Source organism: Acipenser ruthenus, chromosome 22 (genome assembly GCF_902713425.1).
Source record: "Acipenser ruthenus chromosome 22, fAciRut3.2 maternal haplotype, whole genome shotgun sequence".
Classification (NCBI taxonomy): Eukaryota; Metazoa; Chordata; class Actinopteri; order Acipenseriformes; family Acipenseridae; genus Acipenser; species Acipenser ruthenus.
Genome location: NC_081210.1, coordinates 16,273,710 through 16,300,591, shown reverse-complemented (window position 1 = coordinate 16,300,591; position 26,882 = coordinate 16,273,710). Strand labels below are relative to the sequence as shown.

Genomic DNA, 26,882 nt, shown 5'->3' with positions numbered 1-26,882 from the left:
ATTTATCCGACCACCACACTACACGTCCTGTGCAGCAGGTATTTGAAGTTTAGCTATAAGGTAGTTTAAAGTATCATGTTAAACCTTCATAGTACGTGCAATCTTTTTTTCTTTAGCTTACCTGCCAATGTGTTTGCTCTGTGTTTTGTTTTCCCGTATCAGAGAGAGCTGCCTCCTGCAGGTGGCCCTGAACAATTCTTCTGTAGAAAGCATGGTTATTACAGGTGAATACAGAACACAGGAACACAACTGCAAGGTTTAATATATCTTAGAGGTATTATATAGATGTGATGTTGGCTCTGTAACTGTTTAAAAACAGCTGTCCTCCATCACATTGTAGCATATTGCCTTCTTGCTGCAGTAAAGCAATATGACCATTACCAATACAAATAGCTTTAGGTACAATCATGTTGGCTTCTCCATGCCAAGTGTAGCCCTGTTCTTCACAGTCCATACAGTAAAACTACTAAGCGTCTGAATAGTTTTTGGTGGCACTGTATTCACTGCAGTAATGCGTGGTTCGGCTCCTGAATTCCAGCTTGTTTTGCTCGAGTAGTTGAGAGTTGTCCTCTGTGTGATTCTGTGCAGGAAACAAAGAAAGAAGATGCATAACCATCTGAGGCAGAACATGTGTGCCGATCATCAGAACAGAAACCTTGCGAACGGACCCAACCACCCTGGCCCGGGGCCCGAGGAGATCCCCATGGTCGATGTGAGTACCAGAGTACTTTAACACCCTGTGGCAATGTGCTCCGTCCCTGTGTGCATTTATATGTTGTATGTTGCGTATGGTGTGTTAAATGTTGGTGTATAGTCATTGGTACATGGGATATAAACGGGTCTGTGTTTCACGTGTATTTAAAAATGTAGATTTGTATTTAGGCACGAGGATGGCACAAATCACTTCACGTGCATTTAAAGTATGTAATATGTGAGCACGGGGTTGCACGTAATTCATTCACGTGCTGGGATTCAAGTGAATAATTAATTAGTAATTGAATCCCAGCACAACAGTATATATAGACACATTTTTCATTCACTCGGGGTTGTGTGTTCAGGGCGAAAGAACGGGAGAGAGTGAGGAGAAAGAGAACGAGAACGAGAAAGAGAAAGTGAGCAATTGCTACGTGGTGCTGGAGGACCAGCACAGTACGTGTTTGTTTAGTGTTCGTCCCTGTTTGTTAACCTTATTTTCTGTTCTGTTTATCAAATGCTGAGCGAAACCATTCGCTCAGCTCCACCAAACCACACCTCTCTGTCGTTTTATTTCCTGGCTCTGGTCTGACGCCACCCACTCCGGCCGTCTTTGTCACACACCCCTATTCTCATGATGGTTTTGTCCAGGCTCTAATTTGCTGCTTCTCTTTGAAAGGTTAAAAAATACTTATTAAATTGAACACATCTAAACTCTTTTATTACAGTGAAAAAAAATTGCTTATCAAAAAAGAGTTAATTGCAACAAATGCTTTAAAATCCCATCTACTGGATGTGAGCTGCTTGAAGCTGCTTCATTTTCTGTACAGTAAATCGAAATTTAAAGTTTCAGCCAAAATATTGGTCTGTGGGGCAAGGCTGTATGAACTTACTCGTGTGCAGTTTGATTTCTCTGTTGTTTGTTTTCATGTTGCAGTTCACAGCACACTTATTCTTACAAGGTTAAATTAACTGAATTCTCCTTACTCATGTGCAGTTTGATTTCTCTGCTGTTTGTTTTCATGTTGCACTTCACAGCACACTTATTCTTACAAGGTTAAATGAACTGAATTCTCCTTACTCACGAGCAGTTTGGTTTTCATGTTGCACGTCACAGCACCCTTATTCTTACAAGGTTAAAGCCGCTGCCTGTACTCCGAAGGGAAGCTGTCCCAGTGTGTAGGGGTTGTGTTGGGAGGGCAGTGGTGTGTGACTCACCAGAGAGTACTGCAGCAGCTCTTTGCATGGCACTGAGAAGCCCATTATAAATAACTGCAGGTTTTAGCTGGAGTCCCAAAACTTCTGTGCCTAAAAGCCTCTTATTCAGTCTGTAGTTGCAGTGTTTACAGCTGGTATAGTTTTATTTGATGGTTCGTTAATATGGCTACAATATACAGTACATATTACTGCACATCCTATCCTGTGTAGGGCACCATTTCAGAATTCAAAAATAAACAACACCTTTCTGTGTTTATTAGCAATTCCAAACTTGTCTTGGAGATTTTTAACACGTTAATACAAGTTGTTGCTGGTTGTATAAGAGCAGCAGTTTCACTTTGTGTTCTCTTGTCCAAAATGCACAAGAGGACTGTGGCAGTGCAGAGGCTCTGCACGTGGGTGCATGGGTGTGTGGGTGTGCACGTGTGTGTGTGTGTGTGCACGTGGGTGTGCACGTGTCTGTGAGAGTTTGGTGGCTGGCAGCCATCTTGGTGAAGGGAGTGTTTGTTTGGAGAGAGTGTGTTGGAGAGTGTGTTAGAGAAAGAGCTGGAGCAGAGAGACAATAAGAGAGAAAGGAAAGCACCGTGATAGATGTAGCTTGGGTGAGGTATTCTGTTTATTTTGAAGAGTTTTGTAGGGTTTTTGTTTAAATCGTTTGTTTGTTCCTGTGATTTATTTGTTTATTTGTGAATAAAAGTGCGCCAAGGCATTTTAACCCTTAGCGGTCCATTTATTCAGCGCGTCTCAGGCGTGTCAGGTCCAATTTATTTTACACGCGCTGTTTAAAAGTATTTTTTTTCACAGTAAAACAGGTTTAAAAGGCACTGCATATCAACAGGACACTCAGTGCTGCATCTCCAGCCCCGCCCCACCCCTCGTTCGCTGTTTTTTTCACAAACCTCTTGATAGTAGTGCATACCGATAAATCATCTCCTGATCACTCGTTTTATCACCAAACTCCTCAATAGCGATCCAAGTCATTATTTTATTACTATATCATCTAAGCTCTGCAAATGTCTGTGATATTCTTTGAGCGCTGGATGCAGAAGCAGCTATCTTGTTTGTTTATGTCTGTGCTTTCTATGTGATGCCGGTGCTCTGTATTCATGAGATACGCCACCTTTTTTTTCGGCTTCACTCGGCTCCTATCGATCTCACTCGGCCATTGAATGGTTTTCTCGGTTTTTTCCGGAGAAAAAACGACTAGAGACCTGTTTTTTGCGTCTTTTTGATGATGTCGGACAGGGTCCGACATTGGACCGGAAAGGGTTAAACCTAAAGTTTCGTGTTTGGGGTTTGCTATTTCTGCCACTGACCAGCCTTGGCTGCTTGCCAATTCGCCACAAGGACTTTTAGACTTTTATACGCACTTGCCAATTCTTCCTGAGCAACATACGAAAAATCTGACCCTTCCTCACCAACCTACCACGCCATCCAGCTCCTTGTCCAGGCCCTGGTACTCTCCCGCCTAGACTACTGCAACTCCCTCCTGGCTGGCCTCCCTGCGTCCACCACCTGTCCGCTCCAGATCCAGAACTCCGCTGCTCGCCTGGTGTCCTCTCTGCCTCGCTTCTCCCACGCAACTCCACTGCTCCGCTCCCTCCACTGGCTCCCAATCACCGCTCTCATCCAGTTCAAGACTCTTGTACTCGCCTACAGATGCCTTGACCAGACTGCACCCAACTACCTCCAGACCCTCATCTCTCCCTACACCCCCTCTCGACCTCTCTGCTCTAGAAGACTGGCTGTACCTCCTCTACGCTCCCTTGCCTTCAGAGCCCGCTCCTTCTCCACCCTTGCCCCGCAGTGGTGGAATGACCTTCCTACAGATGTCAGGACTGCCCAGTCCCTGACCACCTTCCGGCGCCTCCTCAAGACTCACCTCTTCAGACAGCACCTGTAGAACTCCTCTTCCCTCTGGACATTTTATCACTCTTCCTTAATGCGCTTTACTTGCACTTATCTGCTCCCTATTTTACTGTATTTAATCCTGTACTTTACAGAGTACTGTACTGTAATCTGCCACTAGTGTTATTCAATCTGTAGTATTTTGCATTTAATCATATCCTGATGTAACTAACACTGACACTGTTACCTGCTCTGATATTGATTCGTATTTTGTAATATACTTGTACTTACTAGAACTGAAGTCATTGTAATTTATCTTGCTCTTAATTGTATTAATACTTGTACTGTGATTCTTGAAATGTATGTTTTGTTTACGACTGTAAGTCGCCCTGGATAAGGGCGTCTGCTAAGAAATAAATAATAATAATAATAATAATAATAATAATAATAATAATAATAATAATAATAATAATAATAATACACACCCTAAATACAACATATTAACAACCTTCTTTTGAATGCAGGGAGAGATAGTAAATGTGCCCATAGAGTACATAATGGATACTCATACCCCATATACCATAATTATTATGCACTTCTTCATTTTCCTGTTAAGACAAGTGCATAGTAAAGGCTCACCTAGTAAAGGCAGGGGCAAGGGTGTGGAGTTGTACAGCCAGGGAAGCCTGGGTTTGGGAAATTGATAACCTTCACTGGGGAATTCATAGGGAGTGCTGGAATCTTTTAAAACTATATATTAATGTTCTAAAATCAAATTTATATAAGAACATTTAAAAACGAGAGGAGGCCATTCTGCCTATTTAAGCCTGCCCGGTTCCTAGTAGCTGACTGTCAAATTGGGTCCTTCCTTCTGAAACCACACTCTGCTGCTGCTTTGAGATTATATTGGTGGTGGTGCCTGACTGCGATTAGTCCACTACCAGTGTCTGAGGTGGGCCGACACTTTTCTAGTGTGATACTCTGTGCTAACCCTAATGCTATGAACTTTAACAGAAGGCTGCACCCGCACCAGTTCTTTCATAAAAACTACAGTTGTTCTATTCTCATCATCAAAGACTGTGTACAATTGTCTTAATATAGGGAGAGCATATAACGATAGGTTGCGGATGCAACCCCGGTTCCCTGAAAGAGAAAATAACCATCAAGGTATGGGATATTGCCGTCAGGCAGTAGGGATTGGCTGAGCTTTATAGCAAAGCTGCCGATAGGCCTCCGTGCGAGCTGCCATGTATGCCCGCCCCCCTGGGAGCTTACTACACGCAGCGCGCGGAGACTCTCTTCCTCTTTTGCTCTTCAGGCCGTGAAGGCTTCCGGAGCGACCTCGCGGCTTGATGGTTATTTTCTCTTTCAGGGAACCGGGGTTGCATCCGCAACCTATCGTTCCCTTTCAAGTCGAAAATAACCATCAAGGTATGGGAACAGTGTACCCAAGCCGTCGCGAGGGAGGATTCTCGGCAGTAGGACAGACTTACGTCATAACGCAACTGCGTAGGCAGTACATCTACGCATATGTGGAGCTGCGCCTCAGCGTCTATGCTCGCAATGACACCTGTCCTAAGGTGGAATAGTCAACACCATCTTATCAACCACTCTATATGTCCGCATCCTGAGGCGTCATAGAGTGTAGCACAGATGCTCCAAATAGTGGAGCAGAGGAATCCAGCACGTTCAACCGGTAAAACCTCATGAAAGTATGCGGTGTAGCCCAACTGGCTGCGGCGCAAATGTCAGACACCGGCACTCCTCTAAAGAGGGCCCAGGATGTCGCCATACCCCTAGTGGAATGCGCCTTCAACTGCCCTGGTGGCGGAAGGCCTGCAGATTCATAAGCTAATTTAATAGCATCCACTATCCAATGGGAAAGGCGTTGTTTAGACAACGGCTGACCCAAAGTCCTAGAACCATGGCATATGAACAATTGTTCCGTTTGCCTCACAGTCGTTGTACTGTCAATATAACACCTCAATGCCTGCACGGGGCAGAGCATGTGTAACCGTTCTTCCTCTGGGGAAGAAAAAGGAGGAGGATGGAACGCTATCAACTCGACTGACTGGTTCATATGAAACGGGGATATGACCTTGGGTAAAAAGGCTGGGTTAGGGCGCATGGAGACCTTAGAACCGTCTCCTGCGAAACGAGTACATGACGAATGCACTGAAAGCGCATGTAACTCGCTCACGCGTTTGGCTGATACCACAGACAGCAAAAACACAGTTTTTATAGACACGAGCTTCATATCCACGCTGTGGAGAGGCTCGAACGGTGCCTTGGTAAGGGCTTCTAGCACCACGTCAAGGCTCCATGACAGTAAACTGGTCGTTCTCGGAGGCCGCAAACGTCTTGCGCCCTTCAGGAACTGCGATGCCAGAAAATGGCAACCTGGTGATAAACCGTCAATGCGTACATGGCAAGCCGATATGGTGGCTAAATACACTTTAAGTGTAGAGGGGGATTTCCCTTCATCTAACAGTTTCTGTAGAAACTGTAATATCACTGCCATAGGGCAGGATATTGGGTCATGGCCCTCTGCCAGACACCAATTCTGAAATAACTGCTATTTGTACATGTATTGCGACCTAGTAGAGGGTGCTCTGGCGCCCTGAATGGTCGAAATCACCGCCGTAGAAAGCCCTAGGGCTGACAGGCGCTCCCGCTCAGGGGCCAAGCCCATAGCTGCATGAGCTTGGGGTTCGGGTGCCATAGCCCTCCTTGGGCTTGGGACAACAAGTCCGCTCGCAGAGGGAACTCCCTCGGGCGACCGTGCAACAACTGCACCAGACTCGGGAACCATATTCTCCGAGGCCACCGAGGAGCAATCAGAATCACTGTCGCTTGCTCTACCCTGACCTTCTCCAAGAAGGCGGGAAGCATCGGAATCGGTGGAAATGCATATAGGAGCCCTGGCGGCCATTCGTGAGCCAGTGCATCGACTCCTGGGGGGCTGTCGAGGTCCTTCACCGAGAACCATAGGGGGCAGTGCGTGGTCTCTCGCGAAGCGAAGAGATCTACTTGCGCTGTGCCGAACCATTCCCAGATGCGCTCTACCACCTGAGGGTGAAGACGCCATTCGCCTGCAAGCGGGCCTCCTCTGGATAGGAGATCTGCTGCGTAATTGACTGCCCGGTAGGTGAACCGCACGCAGAGAGGTTAAACGCGGTTGTGCCCATAGCAACATCTGTGCTATTATCCGGTGAAGACCGGGGGACCGCAAGCCGCCCTGGCGGTTGATGTACGACACAACTGTGGTGTTGTCTGACCGCACTAACACATGCTTGCCTAGAAGCACTGGCAAGAAGTGCCGAAGGGTGAGGTCCACTGCTCTGAGTTCCAGAGCATTGATGTGGGCCGACCTCCAGGGTCCTGACCACACTCCGCGAGTCCCCGACCCGTTCCAGACTGCTCCCCAACCCTGGTTGGAAGCGTCGGTCGTAATAACCTCCCTTCGGAAGATGGGACCCAAGCGTACGCCCTGGCGGATGTTCGACGGAACTTTCCACCAGCACAGTGCTTCCCAGCAGGTTCGGGATACCCTCAACCTGCGGTGTTTGTCTCTCCGCGGATGCAGCGCGAAGGCATTGAACCAGGCCTGCAGAGGTCTCTGGTGTAGTAAGCCCAAAGGATTGGCTTGCGAGGCAGCAGCCATCAACCCCAGCATGCGCTGACACAGCTCCATGCTGACTGTTTCTCTCAACCTGAATAGGGAGAGACACCGCTCCAGGGAGACAACTCTTTGTGTCGACAGGGTCGCTTCCATGGACACTGAGTCCAGATGCAGACCCAAGAATTCGGTCTGTTGGCTCGGCACGAGGCGGCTCTTTTCTGAATTGACCTTCAGACCTAGCCGCTGAAGATGGTCTGTAACCATCACTGTGTGCTGTGCCAACTGCTCCTTTGATTGCGCGCAGACGAGCCAGTCTTCCAGATAGTTCAGCAGTTGGACGCCTTGAGCCCGCAAGGGAGCTAAAATGGCATCCATACATTTGGAAAAGGTTCGAGGAGCTAGTGACAGGCCGAATGGGAGGACACAAAACTCGTACACCCTGCTCTGGAATGCGAAATGCAGATACTTCCTGTGACCCGGGCTGATGGGAACGTGAAAGTATGCATCTGTCAGGTCCACGGTGGTGAACCAGTCGCCGTGTCGGACTGACTGGATGATGTGCCTGTGAGTAAGCATCCTGAACGATAACCGCCATAGGTATTTGTTCAGTACTTGCAGATCTGTAATAGGGCAGAACTCGCCGTCCTTTTTGGGCACTAGGAGGTATTTGGAATAGAACCCCTGGTCGATCAGAGCAGGGTCTACTTGTTGAATGGCACGCTTCCTGAGCAATGCCTGTATTTCCACATTCAGAGCTGAGGACTGAACCGGGTCCTTCACTGCAGTTACGACCACCCCCCTGAAGGGGGGAGGCTTTAACTGGAACTGAAGGGTGTACCCAGTGGATATAGTTTTGCGCACCCAGATGTCGTTGGTGCATTGTTGCCAGAACTGGAGCTGTGGAACAGTGTAAGGGTGGGCTAACAGCTGCCTGGATGCCTCAGGGCTGCTTTGGCTGTGCTCGCACACGAGGGGCCTGGCCAGAGCCATGAGGACGTGACCTGCCACCTCCTCTAGGGCGCCATTCTACGTGCCGCGGTTTTGCAAACCCAGGCTGGCCGCACGCTGATGGACCTACGGGGGAGGTCCTACTACCCCGTGGTTGCGCCTGCTGCTGTGGCGGTGTCTTACGCCATGACTGTTCCTGAGGCTGCTTTGGCTGGAACTGTTTATTTGGCCACATCTTAGCTATTTGCAACGACACCTCCCGTGCCTTGACGGAGCGTTGCAACATCTCCTCCACCGCCGGACCAAATGTGTGTCCGGGTGTAATCGGAGCATCCAGCAAAGGGGCCTTGTCAGGCTCCTGCACTCTTGCCTGCGAGAGCCAGAGCTGTCTTCTGGCCACCACCATAGACGCGATGCTCCTGCCCTGAGCCCACGCATTGAGCTGGGCTAGCTTCACCAGCAGCTGACTGACTGTGCCTAGCTCGCTTCTGAGGGCCGCAGAAGGGCACTCAGGTAGGTCTCGAAGGAGTGCCGCCTGGTAAACCGTCAGTAGACTGGCTATATTAGACAGTCTGACTGCCTCCGTGGCCGCAGAGTACCATTTTTTCAGGTGTATCTCTGTGGCCCTGCACTGCTTATTGAGGCAAGCTGGGTCTTTAGTAAGCCCAGATAGTGTCGGCGTCTTCACTAACGCGGCGAACGCAGCATCCACCGGTGGAAAGGACGCTAAACCGGCCTCACTAGCCCCCCTGCATAGTAAAGGCTGAAGCCTTGCGAGACGTCGCAGGAGCAGAGGCCGGAGCCCCCCAAGTAGACTGCACCTCTTTAACAAAGTCTGGGAATGCCGGAAGCATCCTGGACTGATGGGACTGGGCTGAAGGCGACTCAAACAGAGATCGCCGGGGAAGCTCTGTCCTAGGCCAATCAATGCCCAAGTGGCTGGTTGCTCTGTCCACCACAGACCACATAGGGTCATCAGTATCCATCACCTCGGACTCAGCGACCTGATCCGAGTGCTGGGAGGCTGCCTCAGCCTCTATACTGTCCCCTTCCAGGATGTCAGATGCATCCCTGTTAATGGCATCGATATCCCAGTCCTTTTGAGGTTGCAGTGGAAGGGAAACGGCCAATGGAGGTTGTAGAGGAGCCACTGGCTGGTTGGCGATGGGCCCAGTGAGTTGTTTTGGGGCTCGATGCACTGCATTAGCTAGGGACATGAGAAAAGACTGCTGTCCCATCATAACCTCCATGAACTGAGACATCTTGGAGGTTAACTACCGCCCCCGACCTGTCTCTGCATCGCCTGTTGCGATGAGGGGAACGAGAGCGTCCTCTACGTCGAGGCGATCTGGAGGGCGACCTAGCCTCCCAACGAGGGCATACCCTAGAAGGGGAGGGGCTGCGAGCCCTAGCGCGTCTGGTGGGGGACCTCTGACCAGCTGTAATCTGGGAGGCCGGGCTCGTGGAGAGCTGCAGTCGCCCTGGCGGCGTCGCCGTAGACGACAGCGGGGCTGAAACGGTGTGGGAAGATCCCGAGGAGGGAGAGTGCCCACCCACTGATTTCTTAGCCCTTTGCCGAAGGGCACGTAGCTGAAAACCAGCACAAAGGTGGCAAAAAGCCCTATCCGCCAGCGCGGATGCGGCGTGTTCTGGCCCAAAATATGCCGCGTACTCATCGTGTGGGTCACTGGCAGGCAGCTTAGCCTGACAAGACGTGCAACAATGGAAGCCCGACATCTCCGTCGAGCACGGCACAGCAAACATTGAAGGTGCGTCGAGCACCGAGCGTCAAGCGTCGAGAGCCGAAGCGCCAAGCGTCTAGCGTCGAAGCGCCGAGCGTCGAGCGTCAGAACGCCGACGCGTCAAAGCGTTGAGCGTGTAGCGTCGAAGCGCAGAGCATCGAGCGTGTAGCATCGAAGCGCCGAGCACCGAGTGTCGAAGCGCCGAGCGTCGAGGTGCGTGTGTCGAGCGTCGAAGCGTCAATCGAGTCCCAAGCGCGGAAGCGCTGCACCAAACGCCGAAGCGCTGCACCAAGCGCCGAAGCGCTGACACCACACAGAGCGAGTACCGAGCATCGAGACGCTAGCACGAGACGCCTAAGCGTCAGCTGACCCACAGAGCAGAGACGCTAGTGCTGGTACAGTGTCTTATTTGGTGAAATACTTACCTTGGTGCTTAAGGGAGTATTGTGCTTTGTGGTCGTCTTCTTAATGGTGAAAAGGGATTTTTTTTTGGGACGCTGCAGCAAGTGCTTAGTGTACTGTATGAGTGACTGTAGGGCAAACCGTACAGCTACCACGTGGTGGGGAACACACAGCAGTGGAAGATTTATAGAGGGCTGCAGAGCAGACTCCACATACACACGCGGTCTAGCCAGGCAACACCAAGGCTGCAATACACGCGTGGCCAAGGCCAACGACGCACGTCCAAATAAAATATATATATATAACAAATATATAATATATATACACAACCCAAAAAACACACAATTAAATATTAGAATAATATACTAATAAAGAGAAGACAAAGACCACGAGGTTAAACAAAAACGCGATGCCGAAGCAAAGCGTGAAAGGATATATAAAGTAATATATAAAATATATATACAATTATATAACCAATTTTAACAACAATAAATGCAGCTGAAATAAACTCGGAGAAGGGGCAAAAACCAGCTTCTCAAGCCTAAGCTCAATGAGTACAGACAGTTACAAGCTCTAGTACCTACCGCTACTGATGCTGAAGACAAAAGAGGAAGAGAGTCTCCGCGCGCTGCGTGTAGAAAGCTCCCAGGGGGGCGGGCTTACACGGCAGCTCGTGCGGAGGCCTATTGGCAGCTTTGCTATAAAGCTCAGCCAATCCCTACTGCCTGACGGCAATATCCCATACCTTGATGGTTATTTTCGACTTGAAAGGGAACTAACATACACACTCATCAGAATGAGGGGCAGTCATAGTGTGTCGGTTCGGCGAGTGGAAAAATGCTCTGGGAACAACTCCAGGAGTTTCTACACAGAAACTGAACATCACGAAGAGGCGGTCATACCTGCTGTTTCATTGTTACTTTGGGATTCGCTGATTAACTTACAGATTGTGGATTTCCATTTGTGATGTAACTGTCCAAGCAGGGCGATGGCTCGTCTGGTGAAGACGTGGCGAGCAGGGCGATGGCTCGTCTGGTGAAGATGCGGCGAGCAGGGCGATGGCTTGATGGCTCGTCTGGTGAAGACGCGGCAAGCAGGGCGATGGCTCGTCTGGTGAAGACGCGGCGAGCAGGGTGATGTCTCGTCTGGTGAAGACGTGGCGAGCAGGGCGATGGCTCGTCTGGTGAAGATGCGGCGAGCAGGGCGATGGCTCGTCTGGTGAAGACGCGGCGAGCAGGGCGATGGCTTGATGGCTCGTCTGGTGAAGACGCGGCAAGCAGGGCGATGGCTCGTCTGGTGAAGACGCGGCGAGCAGGGTGATGTCTCGTCTGGTGAAGACACGGCGAGCAGGGAAATGGCTCATCTGGTGAAGACACGGCGAGCTGGGCGATGGCTCATCTCGTAAAGACATGGTGAACCATAAGACTCACCATCAGACATCAGACAAAATGCGTTCATCAGTGTAATGAGTCGGGTTACTAAATAATTAGGTGGTTTCCAGCTGGAGTGCATTAGGAGCTGGCTGCGCTGCTAGGAAGAGAAAGTGCTTTTTAAACAACAGAAAAGCAGCTTGGAAAGACTGGATGCCTCTCCGTACAACCTTAGATCAACTGTTCTCACAATCCCAGTGACTGTGAATCTGCATCTCTGCCTGTGCAGCACCTGCCTAGTGTCAGGACAGCACTGTGGTGCTTGTTCTAATCAGCATCCTGTAACACTATGCCAGCTTCAATCAAATGGAAGTGAACAGCTGCCTCAACATTAGTTATAGCTAGGCCAAATAGACTTGATTTCATCGTGAGAGCAGCTAATCATCAGAGTACATGTTCACACCGTATATACTTAGACTGACAAAAAATTGGCACCGCTAGTTAAATTAGACTGTATGACTTGAATTAGCACTAGGAACATAAGGCTCTCTTCACAAAACGTGTGATTTATTTAAGATGGATTAAATACAGTTTGATATGCATTCATCTGTTTCAGACAGTTCTGGGTTTCTTTCAGTCTAGAAAAGTTCCACTTATTTAATCCATCCCAAGTAGATTGATTAAATGAGTCGTGTTGTAAGGCTTTGTGAAAGCTGTACCGGAAGTCATAATATAGTGTGTTTAAGGCTATAAATCTAACAAGAAACCACCCTGAAAAATCACTGACCTGCTCATTCCTGCAACTGAGATTATATTGGTGCTAGTTTTATATCTAGTTCTATTCCTCTCAGAAAAAAAAAATATTGATGTATTTATTTGAAAGGGACAAAGTACATTTTTAAGAACATAAGAACATAAGAAAGTTTACAAACGAGAGGAGGCCATTCATCCCATCTTGCTCGTTTGGTTGTTAGTAGCTTATTGATCCCAGAATCTCATCAAGCAGCTTCTTGAAGGATCCCAGGGAGTCAGCTTCAACAACATTACTGGGGAGTTGGTTCCAGACCCTCACAATTCTCTGTGTTAAAAAGTGCCTCCTATTTTCTGTTCTGAATGCCCCTTTATCTAATCTCCATTTGTGACCCCTGGTCCTTGTTTCTTTTTTCAGGTCAAAGAAGTCCCCTGGGTCAACATTGTCTATACCTTTTAGGATTTTGAATGTTTGAATCAGATCGCCGCGTAGTCTTCTTTGTTCAAGACTGAATAGATTCAATTCTTTTACCCTGTCTGCATACGACATACCTTTTAAACCCGGGATCATTCTGGTTGCTCTTCTTTGCACTCTTTCTAGAGCAGCAATATCCTTTTTGTAACGAGGTGACCAGAACTAAACACAATATTCTAGGTGAGGTCTTACTAATGCATTGTAAAGTTTTAACATTACTTCCCTTGATTTAAATTCAACACTCCTCACAATATATCCGAGCATCTTGTTGGCCTTTTTTATAGCTTCCCCACATTGTCTAGAGGAAGACACTTCTGAGTCAACATAAACTCCTAGGTCTTTTTCATAGTTCCATTCTTCAATTTCAGTATCTCCCATATGATATTTATAATGCACATTTTTATTGCCTGCATGCAGTACTTTACACTTTTCTCTATTAAATTTCATTTGCCATGTGTCTGCCCAGTTCTGAATGCTGTCTAGATCATTTTGAATGACCTTTGCTGCTGCAACAGTGTTTGCCACGCCTCCTATTTTTGTGCCGTCTGCAAATTTAACGAGTTTGCTTACTATACCATAATCTAAATCATTAATGTAGATTAGGAATAGCAAAGGACCTAATACTGATCCCTGTGGTACACCACTGGTTACCTCACTCCATTTTGAGGTTTCTTCTCTAATCAGTACTTTCTGTTTTCTACATGTTAACCACTCCCTAATCCATGTGCATGCATTTCCTTGAATCCCTACTGAGTTTAGTTTGAGAATTAATCTTTTATGCGGGACTTTGTCAAAAGCTTTCTGGAAATCTAAATAAACCATGTCGTATGCTTTGCAATTATCCATTTTCAATGTCGCATCCTCAAAAAATTCAAATAGGTTAGTTAGACACGATCTCCCTTTCCTAAAACCATGCTGTCTCCCTCCCAGGATATTGTTACCATATAGGTAATTTTCCATTTTGGATCTTATTATAGTTTCCATAAGTTTACATATAATAGAAGTCAGGCTTATTGGTCTGTAGTTACCTGGTTCGGTTTTGTCTCCCTTTTTGTGGATCGGTATTACGTTTGCTATTTTCCAGTCTGTCGGTACAACCCCTGTGTCAAGATACTGTTGCATGATCTTGGTTAGCGGTTTGTAAATAACTTCTTTCATTTCTTTGAGTACTATTGGGAGGATCTCATCCGGCCCGGGGGATTTGTTCATTTTAAGAACTCATAGTCCCTTTAACACTTCTGCCTCTGTTATGCTAAAGTTATTTAAAATTGGATAGGAACAGGTCGACATGTGGGGCATGTTGTCCGTGTCCTCCTTTGTAAAAACCTGTGAAAAGTAATCATTTAATATATTTGCTATTTTTTTTTCTTCATCTATGATTTTGCCATTTGTGTCTCTTAGACATTTAACCTCCTCTTTGAATGTTCTCTTGCTGTTATAATATTGGAAAAATATTTTGGAATTGGTTTTAGCCCCCTTAGCAATATTGATTTCTATCACTCTCTTGGCCTTTCTAACTTTCTTTTTGACTTGTGTTTGCAGTTCCAAGTACTCTTTCTGTGTACTTTGTTTTTGGTCCCTTTTAAATGCTCTGTAAAGTGCCTTTTTTCGCTGAATATTTTTTTTAATTGATCTATTAAACCATTTTGGCCATTTTGTTTTAGATTTAGATTTGTCTACTTTTGGGATGTAATTGTTTTGCGCCTCTAGTACTACATTTTTAAAAAACAGCCATCCTTTTTCTGTGGATGTTTTCTCTATTTTACTCCAATCTACTTTTGCTAGTCTCTGTTTCATACCTTCATAGTTTGCTTTTCTAAAATTGTAAACCTTAGCTTTTGACATGTCATAAGATGCATTGCACCCAGATTTAGCTGTTTGCACTTGCTTCAAGGTTGGGCTCTACAGACATTATTCACAGAATCTTAAGGAATGTTTGGTTTAGGATTGTTTTTAAACCCATTTTGATTAAAAAAAAAATGTAAGCACACACTCTTTAACCTAGGAGAATGCTTATAAACACCCACACACAAAAAACAGTCCTTAAAATATTATTTTATAAAATATTTTGTTCAAGGATTTAATTTTATTTGTATTTTTTTTTTTTTTTTTTAGTTTTGATTAATTAATTGTGCTCATGATATTCAATAGTTTTAGTGAGACCCTATTTACCAGTTTGATATTTAGGTCCCTATTCACAGGATTTTTTTTTAAGGCATGTTTTGAGTGTTTAAACATTCTTAGGTCAACAGTGTTTTGAAAAATGATGATAAACTAACAAACCCTTCCTAAAACAACTGTAAACTTAATTTTATTAATTAAAAATGGGCTTTTCTGAATAGGGACCTACAGCTCAAATTAAAGTAAAAACAGTAAAACAAAGAGATATGCACTCTAGTGTAATTTTACTTGATTGTAATAAAAATATGAGTAACCAATGGTAGTCTAGAGTGTAGCTGTTGTTTATAGTGTTGCCATCAGAGAAAGAGTCAGCTCTGATGCACTGCCATAGCAGTTAAAGTACATATAATCTCATGAACCCATAGGGATGTGCTGGATTAGACAGAGGAGAGTACTGCCATAGCAGTTAAAGTACATACAAATGAAATCGAAATGCAGTTTCTTTGTGTGGTGTGCACATTCACATTAGGAGACACACTTGCAATCACAGCTTGGTGCTCTCTGCAGCAGGACTGGAAAGCTGACGCTGGTGTGCTTAGAGCCTCTTCTGATTGACTTTGGGGTCTCTTTTCCCGTTCCAGTACATTTCGAAAAGCGTTCCAGCTACTGAACATGTGATACGGCACGACGCGGACACTTCATTTTCTGGCAGCCACCCTTCATCTGTGTCTCATCATTCTTCGACAGTGACCCACACATCCAGTCACAGGTAATGACATCATCGTTAATAAACCTGCTAATGAAACGCACTTGGAGAAAAGTTCCTTAGTTAGTATCCTGGGTATTGGAGATGTAATAACTAAGGCCCCAACCATTTTTGGTAGTGCTTGGATAAATAAGGATCTGATTGATACGCAATTACAGATGCCATGCAAAAATACCCAATTTTCTTAACTCTCACATATTCTCAAAAGTCCCTGGCTATTTTTCAGATTTCCTGCCTCACCACTATAAATCAATTTCCTGTGTTACAGGTATGAGGACCCCAGTTGAGCCATAAGGCTGGTTCATAGTTCCTGTCACTGTTATCTAACCAGGATCTCAGTACTATAGATTGGCCAGTCTTCGAGTATTTATTATGTTTCTAATGCTGGCACTATTGAGTGTTTAATAGTTAGGTAAGGAAGCTATTTAGAATGAATAAGTCTGTGAGATGTAGTGCTATATCTGTTTCTCTACAGACATGAAGACCGCACGTGGAGCTTGGACCGGACTGAGAGCGTTATTTCAGACTCCCATTCTGGCATGATGTCATCATCGGTGGGGACCAGTAAATGCAACAGCCCTGCCTGTATCGAGGCTCGAACCAGGCGCGCGGCTCACTGCGGCATCAACGAACCACCGCGGCCCATGGTGCAGTACAGAGACTCCATCGACTCCCTCTTAGACTCGCCACACAGCGACAGGTTCGAATAGCATTCCCATTGCTCGAGAAGAAGGTCACTGACAATAGTGACAGAACATTTCTGCACAACACACTTTTCATTATATAGGTCTCAAATGTGCAGCTGTGATAGTAACACATGTTATAGTAAACATTTTAAAAACATGGTACTGGTACTACTCTAGGTTAAAAAAATGTTTCTGTTTACAAGCCATGCTTTTAGACTCTTGCACTTCCCTTGAGAGGTATTGTCCCACCCCTTCACTTGGCTTCTTTCATGTCAATAAGCAATCAGCTACTTCCCCTTTTGACTGACATTTTTCAGCCAGTTGCATGATTTGACCCAGAAGACACTGCTGGATGGAATCACCCAGGATATGCATGTGCAAACAGATAACCTGAGAATAAGACATAGAAACTGAGAGCTTCCTTTAACTTAAAGAAGTACTGCATGTGTTTCTTTCAAAACTGCACATTTGACCCCTCTGTAGCTAATGGAAGTGAAATGGCTCAAATGTATGGGTCTACAGTTACTTTAATACATTGTCATCAACAGATTGCACTCTGACCAAGTGTTTAAAAACATCACAGATACATTCTCATCCAAATATTGCTATATTACAAGCAATCCAGCGGCTTGATGTTGACAACTTGAATCTCTTTTCTGGAAAGTGGTTCCTGCAGTTTCGGATTGCTTAGTAACTTTGTATTCATTACAGATAGAAAAGAAACCAGGGTTTGAGAGGAATGCAGGTATTTGTAGTCTCTTCTCCTAAACTATAAAGCACTCTATAGTGGGGAATTTAATAAAACCCAAAGAAACACAATAACTTCAACAGCAAACCTTTCATGTCTTTAAGTGTTTAGTCATTGAATGTATTAAGTTTCGTTTAGTGTTTATGCATTTAGCACTATTAAGTGTTCTATAGTTATGGATGACGTTTACAGTAAGGGAAGTTAATAAGGTGATACAGTCTGTGAAAGACCTTGTTTTTATAGTTACATGAAATTACCATGTTTATATTTGTTTCAATAACAGATTTATAATTAACTGTGTCAAAAAGATATCATGCAAAGGAAACTCATGCATACATGAAGTCTGAAATACACAATACACATTTGTAGGGTAAAATAAAACTGATAAACAATATTATTGAAGTCAAATATATGTTTATAACTTTAAATACACGCCCTCGTTGTGACCCCTCCTCTCAACTTCCTGAGTACTTATTCTGCCAGTAACAACACAGCCAAACAGCACAGAGACATTCCTTTAACCTGCACAGAGACATTCCTTTATCCTGCACAGAGACATTCCTTTATCCTGCACAGAGACATTCCTTTAACCTGCACAGATGGAGTCCTTTAACCTGCACAGAGACATTTCTTTAACCTGCACAGAGGGATTCCTTTAACCTGCACAGAGACATTCCTTTGAGCTGCACAGAGACATTCTTTTTGAATCTGTTATCCGTGAGCTTCACCCTCCCCCATGCAGAGGCCCCTTTTGCATTCCTGAACGCAAACACCACAGCCAGTTTCTCAGTGTGTTTGCTGTAGAAAATAAAAATGTTAAAAGAAATCATTGTTTTAATATATATATATATATATATATATATATATATATATATATATATATATATAAACTATTACACAATTCCTACACATTGCACGGTACAGAAGAGTGTTCTGAAGGTGACATGATACCAGTTTTATTGTACTAATTTGTCAGCTAATTCAAAATTGAAATATTTGTTTGGGATTTTGGAAGAATATTCAAGCACTGTTTTTTTTTTTTTTGTTTAATAATTGCTGACAGTTTGCATGCTTGCTCTAGCAGCCCATCCCCATATCTTCACTGTGGTTCCTGGGTATCCCGTTTATCTCAGTGACGTGTAGCATTCTGAAATTCAGCAGCAAAGTCATATCCGTCTTTTCCAATTCAGCAGCTTTGATCACACTCCTCAGAAAAGATATCATCTCTATTTTGTTTTCTTTATTATTATTTATTTCTTATTTCTTAGCAGACGCCCTTATCCAGGGTGACTTACAAGTGCAGCTTGCGCAATGGGCAATGGCATTACTGCAGGTAAAGCAGGGCTTCCTGTAGCTGCAGGTACTGTGCAATTTACCAGCCGGACAGGAAGCCTGGCTACTCGATCTGGTGCTGTTAGTAAGGGAAACAAAATCGGTAAAGATTATTTCAAACAGGTAACAATTGCCAGTAAATGTGATTGTTATTATCCCAGTGCGTTCGGCTCCGGGTTTATATTGTGTAATGTTTCACGTCCCTCCCAGCAGTCCATAGCAGTAACAGCAGCAACTTGTACCACATAACTGAAATGTTACTTTGCGGCTTTTCAGATAGACACGTACCAATAACAGGAAAGTTCAGGAAATAAATATTGGTAAGGGTTTTTTTCATTTTTAGTTCCAGTATCATACAAACCAAACATCGATACATAACAGTGATGAAGGCATTTTACCCTTTGTCTCAGGAAACACTTTCTGTATAAAGAGTGACAATAAAAAACAACCATTGCAAACGATGCCCATATTAGGCACTTCTTATGACTCGCCATGGCCCTCTAACAATTTGGTTGTGCATAGAATCTTCATAACCATCATTTCTTTCATTTCAATGTGATGGAGATGTTTACCACAATAGCTACACAAAGAGACCAACTGAACGTACACCTCTGCTGCACATTTGAGCAGTTATTGGCCACTGGTCAGTTAAATGCTAGTTAGATATGCAAGCTGCCACCAGAACAAACAGAGCAGTTCATGAAATACTTTCAGTTTCAGTGTGTGAAACAGCCCTCATTTAAGAGATCTCATCTGATTCCTAGGATATATAGATATATATCGTGGGGTCTGAACTGAGGTCCAGTGCATTATGGAATTCATTTTAATGTAACGCTTTTGACCTACAAGGCAATCAAAAGCACTTTCATGCATTTCTGACCTGCTGGCCCCTACCAGTCTCTCCGATCTCTTCCATCCTCCAATCTGGGCTTGCTCTGTGAGCTTTCAGCTGCAACTCTGATGCAGCCTATTAACGACTAGGAGGTGTATGCAGGGTGACAGGGCTTTTAGATGCAATGCTGCTACACTCTGGAGTACCCTGACACAGCCTATTAGGGATTTTGAGACTGGAACAGTTTTCACTACAACCCTTAATTCTTGTTTGACTTGAACATTTAAATGAAATGAAAGCATTTGGATGGGCCTTGGTCATGAAAGGCACTATGTAAGTGGCATGTTGTTGTTGTATATTGTGGCGGAGTGTCCCACCCCTATTTATTATTATTTGTATTTTTGTTTGCGGCGCGGATAAAAGCGCCGCGTCTTTTGTTATTGTTTTTTATATTTATAATTTAAAAACCCCGTGAGGATGCATGACTGATCAGCTACTGATTAACTAGCTGACAGTCATGCATCCTTACCAACGCGTGCAGACTGTGGCCGAGGGGTAATAAGATAATTAACAGCTAGTTAACCCCTTGGCCAGAGTATAAGAACCTGCAGCTGTCCGTGCTGCAGGGTTGGGTGTACAGAGAGGAGGTACGGGGAGATAGAGAGGAGACAGAAAATAACAATTGCTAAAACGTGCTGGATTAGCCAGCACGACACTTACTTGTTTGTCTGTTTATTCGTTTGGCCCTCGTGCCCTTTGGTTTCTGTTTTGTTGTTTTGTTTATTATTAAAATCTTTTGTTTTGTTTATTATTAAAATCAGCTGAACGCCGTTGCGTTCAGTTTCACCCGCCCATCCATTGTTGTGGTTCTTTTACTTCCTGGTCCGTGACGTCACCACACCTCACCACTGCAAGCCATCCTGCCACATATATACAGAGAACTTAGACGGGAAGGAAGTCATTCAGAAAGGGAACTCTTTACAAGTTACTCTCCACAGTGCACTCATTCAGAAAGGGGACTTTTTACAAGTTCCTCTCCACAGTGCACTCATTCAGAAAGGGGACTCTCATTTTAAAAGCTACTCTCCATACTAAGTGCTTTTTCTACCTCTTATTAGCACCAGCAACAGTCTGTCAGACCATGTGACCTACAACAAAGGAAGTGAGGTTACCTGGGCACATTAGTATAAGCATTTCATTGGGAGTGCTGTATTTATAAATAGCTGTACATCCCAATAGCATTTGATTTTTTTCTGATCTAGATTAAAGGTTTAGACTGATTATTAATATAGGTTATCTTACTGTACATCATTAAAAATAGATTAGTAAGAGATCCTTTCCTTTCATTTCCATGTGAGTGATACCCAGGCAGATTCATTAGAAAAATACATCAAACAATACAATCAAACTCAACAACATGTCACTTATACCGTGCCAAGGTCTTTCCAAATGCTTTCATTTCATTTAAATGTTCAAGTCAAACAAGAATTAAGGCGGTAGTGAAAACTGTTCCAGGCTTTTTAAATTATTTAAGTTTGGTTGAACGTAAAATGTATTAGAAATGAAATCAAGAACATTTGTGTAGTTTATTATAAGATTTACAGTGGAATTTAGGATTTTGCTGTTTGATTGTGTTGTAAAATGCGATTTACACGGCCCATAAAGCCATGCAGGAGGGTGAGGCTGCAGGAGCTGCACTCACCGTTCTTTTGTCCTTTTTGCAGGTACGTGTCGGCTCTGACTACACCAGCCAGGCTCTCTCCCGTGGACCTCCATTACTCACTGCCTACCCAGGTGCCTACTTTCGAAATCACTTCTCCCAACTCCAGGCATGCTGCTTCCCTGCCCCCTGCGGCCCCCGTCACTTACCGCATGGAAGAGGAACAGTCGTTGCTACGCAGATACCAGGTGCCGCTGCAGGATGTCCAAAGACATGACCCGTACCGGCAGCGGCGTAGCTATCTCAACGACAGCACGGGCAGCCTGCCGTCCAGCCCCCTCCGCATGGTGGAGGACGACGAATACGAGACCACCCAGGAGTACCTTTCCTCGCTGGAGCAACCAAAGAAAACAGCCAGCAACAGCAAACGGTGGAAAAAGTCCAAACTCAACGGGCATATCTCCCACCGGGGAGAGGCCGTGAGGGACGACAGCTCACGAAGCTGCATGTCTGAAAGTGATTCGGAGGAGGAGCACGTTGGGGAAAGCACTCCTTTCTTAAGTATGCAAAACATGAACATGGCGGAAAATACAGAACTGTCGACTGTATACAAACCGGCGGAGAGCAGGACTTATTATTCATCTAACAGACACAATGCACGTGGAAATGTACAAACCAGAGGAACACACACAAGAGCAAAACAAGACTCTGCTCCTCTTTAAAAAGAATGAGGAAGAAAGAAAGAACCCGCTCGAGACCTGCACCTCCCACAAATATCTTTATTTTATATAACAGACAGATATTCGAAACAAAGGAAATGTTTTATTTTCATTTTAGCAAAAGTTGTCTACTAGCTAACAGCAAAGACTTTTTTTATAGGGAAAACTATTTATATGTAAAATTTGATTTACAGCTTACAAGAAAAGAGAGAAGACGTGCCAATTTTTCACTACTTAAAGATAGAATAATATTGTGGTGCCTTTTGCTGTATGCTAATGCCAGAGTTCCTGCTAAGGTTTGAGTTTTTTGTATCCTTTCTATAAAGACTCATAATTTTTTATAGACACGTTTTCTCCCGATTCTGTTTCAGGGGGCGTTTTCCCATTTGAACAGTGTTGATGAATATGATCATACATGCTGGTTAAGCTCTCATGCAATATAAGTTAGTATTTTTACATTAAAAACCCATGGATGCATTAATCAGTTTTTAACAGAAAGATGCTATTGTAATTCTGAGAGGTGAGTATGTGTCAACAGAAGGTGTAATGATACAACACACATGAAACCTGTGAAGAGTGCCGACGTCAAATGATCAAAGTCACTTCTCTGGCAACATTTTAAATTTGTGTATTTATTGTAGTTTGATTGGGTTGTTAAATCGATTAAAACTCTTTATTTCAGCAGTAGGTTTTCATTTACACAAGTTCACACCTGTTGTTTCACCAACACAAGTTCACACCTGGTCTTAATATCGAAGAAATGCGACTTGATGATTTCACATTTTTGCTCTTCATGTATATATTTACGCATTCAGGATGGGCCAAAAGCTGCACACCATACCGAGTCTATTTAGGGCAGCTTGTGTTGAGCCCCATTGTCTCATTCTGCTGATGCCTCTGGTTAATGTGTGGAGCCAGCCATTCATTCTCTTTGTACTTGCCTCTTGAAATGAGAAAGCAGTCTAAAGGTGACCTCTCCAGTGGCCAGCCTTTTCTTTATCCATTTTTCCAATGGCACACAACTTTCTCCTCACCTCCTGTATATGTGGGATCCAGCTGAATTGTAAACCCTATATTGCTAGGGCTCGACTCAACCCTATTGTTAAATCTAGTCCCTAGCCCAATGCCTGTACCCCTTCCCAATCTAACAATGCTAACAAGGGATTTAGAAAGATTATGATTGGGTCACAGTTCAGGCAGAGATATTTACACTAATTCTGTTTTTTATATTAAACTGGTCAAAACAATTGGGGTAGTTGAAATGTTGGGTGACGTTGTACTTGGGCCCAGCTACCATGGAGCCCCACTATGAGCCCTGGCCTGTTTGACTGGTGGACAGTATATAGCGGCTGTGCATTCTGCATAACATTATATTCCTCATGAGTCATGCAAGTATAAGACGATGACACTGCTCTGGTATAAAGTGAATCTAACACAAAGGCAACATTCTCCATTTCTTTGAGAGAAAAACAGAACTACAACAAATATAAACTACTTCTTCTTATCGAAGGCACAGTGTTATTAGCATAATAATTAAAAGATTTCCTAGAGTAGAATCTGCTTTCATTTTTAAGTCTGTCACTGGTAAATTGCAATGTTTTTTTGTTTTTTTTTGTTGTTTTTGTGTTTGGGTAATGCAAATGAACACAGTGTTTCTAGTTGTTTACATGTCAAAGTGCCCCAATAGGATATTTTAGTTGTTTTGTTTATTTCATAGCTTGACCTTTTTCAGAAAAAAAAACTAAACAAAAAGCAACACCTTCTTTCTGCATGTCGTTGGCAATTCAGATGGACGGATGCATGGTAAAGTTGCAACAGAAAAGACTTCCAGTCTTAAGAAATGAAAGTGTGTTTAATTTAACATTCAGCAATAAAGCCTTTTTCATGTCCATTACTGGAAACTGCTGGAGATTTTGCCAGATTGTGGTAAATACTTGTAAAATAAAAACTGAACCACCTGTTCATATGAAAAAATAAATCTTTATTCATACCATTTTTAACATAATCTCTTCATCTCTATCAGGACAGGGTTTCTAAAGGTATGGGGATCATTAGGTTTTGATCATTATAATTGAGCCTTTTCACAGACTTCGTTTGACTTCTGTATTAGTTTATTTTCAGACTTGCACCTTTTGAATGTTTATTTGTATCACGCACCTTTTAGAGTATGCACATGACCTGGGTTCTTCACTGGAACACCATGAACCCTGTTAATTATACCACAGGTTTCACCACTTTCAGTTTATGAGTCGTTTCTGACCAGCTGAGACAATGACATTCTGTGGTTGAGTGGGGCGGAGACACTGGTATCCAAAGTGAACAACAGGAAAGCGCCAGGTATGATTGACACCTGTTTCATCAGGTTTTCCTTAGCTTGGATATCTCTGCCCCAGCCGTATTTAGTCAGCTGCTGGTCAGAAGCAAAGAATACATTGAAAATGATCTCACTAAGTTGCAAAGCCCCTGCAACTCGATGGGTCAGCTTAAAAACAAATATGTAACGTTAAAAGGCGAGTAATTTATTACGGTGCTGTGTGAGCCCCTCGGAGCATCCCTAGCTATCAGTCACCTCTATAATTCTGGGAGCTCAATTGATTACTGGTTTCAGGGTGCTGAACCCAAAGCTATGATCACATGAATATAATAGCATTACATTACCCTCTTCTATGATGGTGTTCCATCAGGCTTTATCCAGTGTTTATTGAAAGTGAAGCCGTTTTTGCCCTGTTAGTTTACACAGTAGAATTTTTGGGACAGGTACATCTACTGTGTGTCTGAATTATGACCTTGAAAATTGTGTCGATGTGATAATTCTTATTCCCATGGTAATGCAGAGCAATGTGCTGTCTAATATACAGAATCTGTAGTACCTGTAGGCTATTGGACACCCAGATCAGCTTGTTGATGAGGCTTGGATGTTCCACAATACAAGCGGGTCCAGGTTGGGAAAGCTTTTGTCCAATTAAGATGGTTCAGGTCTGTGCTACCTGGGGATATGAGTGCCGCTGCCCTAATCTTAACCCTAACCCTAACCCAACCCTAACCCTTCTCCTGTGCATTACAAAGCAACTGTTATCGGTTAACGTCTAGTATACTCTTAAATGGGTAAGTCTTTTTAATGCAAAATTCCTATCTGCTAAAGACAAAACTTTAAGAAACTCAAGTTTTTGAAAAATGTTTAACTGGTGTAAATGTGTTGAAAATATGACCCAAAATCAAGACGATAACCAGTTCACTTACTGCCTTTTGTCAGTGTAATTGAGTACAAAACCTAAGAAACAATCATGTCAAGTGACTTACATCATAATGAGTGAGGAGATTCCAGGAGCAACATCATTTTAAGATTTGGATCTATTGCATTGTACATGAAAATCTTACATACTCTGAAATACTGTGGCTGCGTTAAGTAAGTGAGCCACTCGGAGCAGCTCAGTGAAAGAACGCACTTAACAACATGCTCAGTTCCGCTCCCCCTGAGCAGCTCAGAGCTGATTTCATCAGTAATCGGAGTGAGCGGAAAATTGCTGGCTCTAAGCCACGCAGTTACTTAACACACCCTGTATAACCAATACAAGCACAATACAGAGGTTCTTCATAATCGCACTGATCTGAGTGGGATTATTAAATGCCAGGTCTATAGCCAAAAAGTAATTGCTCATTAATTACATCATTTCCGTGTTTTGTATTACTGAGATGTGGCTTTGGCAGAATGATGGCGTCAGTCTGTCGGGAGCCTGTCCTGCACAATATTCATTTTTAAATGATGATGTCAGACTGTCCTGCAGGCTATTCATTTTTAAATGATGATGTCAGACTGTCCTGCAGGCTATTCATTTTTAAATAATGTGTTAAATTCCGATTGCTGATTATTATTATTATTATTATTATTATTATTGAACTCAATATAAAAGTATGCAATATGTATAACACAATATGGCTACTTAAACTAATTAGCCACAAATTATACATTCAGGAGTATACTAAAATTAGCTGGCTGCTTAAAAAAAAAAAAAAAATACTAAAAGTGAGAGGATGGCTATTTAAATAACCTTTCACTGGACATGATCAAGAGCGACATGGAAGAAGAGACCTCAGGAAATGATAATAGGAGATATGTGCTTTATAACTTAGATAGGAGTAAGGAGATTCCCCTTGGCTCGTGGAGAGCAGCCCTCACGGAGGTGAGACGGAACTGTTCGATCTCCAAGGCTGAGAAGCACCCGATATTTCCCCCAAGGGGGATCTAGAGGTGAGAAAGTGGGAAGATGACAGAGTTAGACAGATTTGACTGGGGGTCCCCCTTATCTCGCTGAGATCCTTCCTCGCGGAGGACAAAGCCAGCGCGGCTGGGCTTCTAAGGTTCGGAAGTGAGCTTCACTTACCCCAAAAGAGGACCCCCGGCACCCCACAACTGCACCACCAATACAAAACAATGAAAATAAATTATGAAATATGATTTTTTTTTTTTTTTTTTTAATGAAGACTGATCTCACCATTCAGTGGAGAGGGAAAAAAAAAAGTTTTGGGAGGAAACCGCTGGTGGTCCCGTCAGAGAGCTGGCCCCCACTCCAGGCATACTAGCTATGCTATGTTGAGCCTGAGATATATCTTGGAGTGAAGAGTGGCTGCAAGACTATACTGTTGTACAGGACCAGCGGCCCATTTTTTTGATTGAATACTGGTTGATATTATTTATTTTTTGCTGATGAGGTTGCTGCGCCAATACAGAATGAATGAGGGGTATAGAATTGGGGGGGGGGGGCAGACCTGCTTTAGAGGAAGACCTGCTGATGAGAGAGGAAAGATGATTAGAAAAACAGTTTTTTGCCACCCTACCTATTACAGGAATAACACCCTCCAGTCATAAATCAAGATCATCAAATTTTGGTGAACTTCCGTATTGTATTTTATTTTATTTTTTATTTTTTTTGGGGGGGGGGGGGGGGGGTA

General features: G+C 43.9%; 1 protein-coding gene across 5 annotated transcripts in view; it reads left to right on the top strand.

Moving 5' to 3' along the window:
* Positions 1-23,925, top strand: part of LOC117431582 (pro-neuregulin-2, membrane-bound isoform) — a 425,631-nt gene extending 401,706 nt beyond the window's left edge. For all 5 annotated transcript variants that reach the window (XM_034052673.3, XM_034052674.3, XM_034052670.3 and 2 more), the window contains 4 exons: positions 589-712; positions 15,831-15,958; positions 16,431-16,655; positions 21,278-23,925. In XM_034052673.3, coding sequence (XP_033908564.3) covers positions 589-712; positions 15,831-15,958; positions 16,431-16,655; positions 21,278-21,935 — 1,135 coding nt within the window. In that variant the 3' untranslated portion in view covers positions 21,936-23,925. The remainder of the gene's footprint in view (positions 1-588; positions 713-15,830; positions 15,959-16,430; positions 16,656-21,277) is intronic.
* The last annotated feature ends 2,957 nt before the right edge of the window (positions 23,926-26,882 follow it).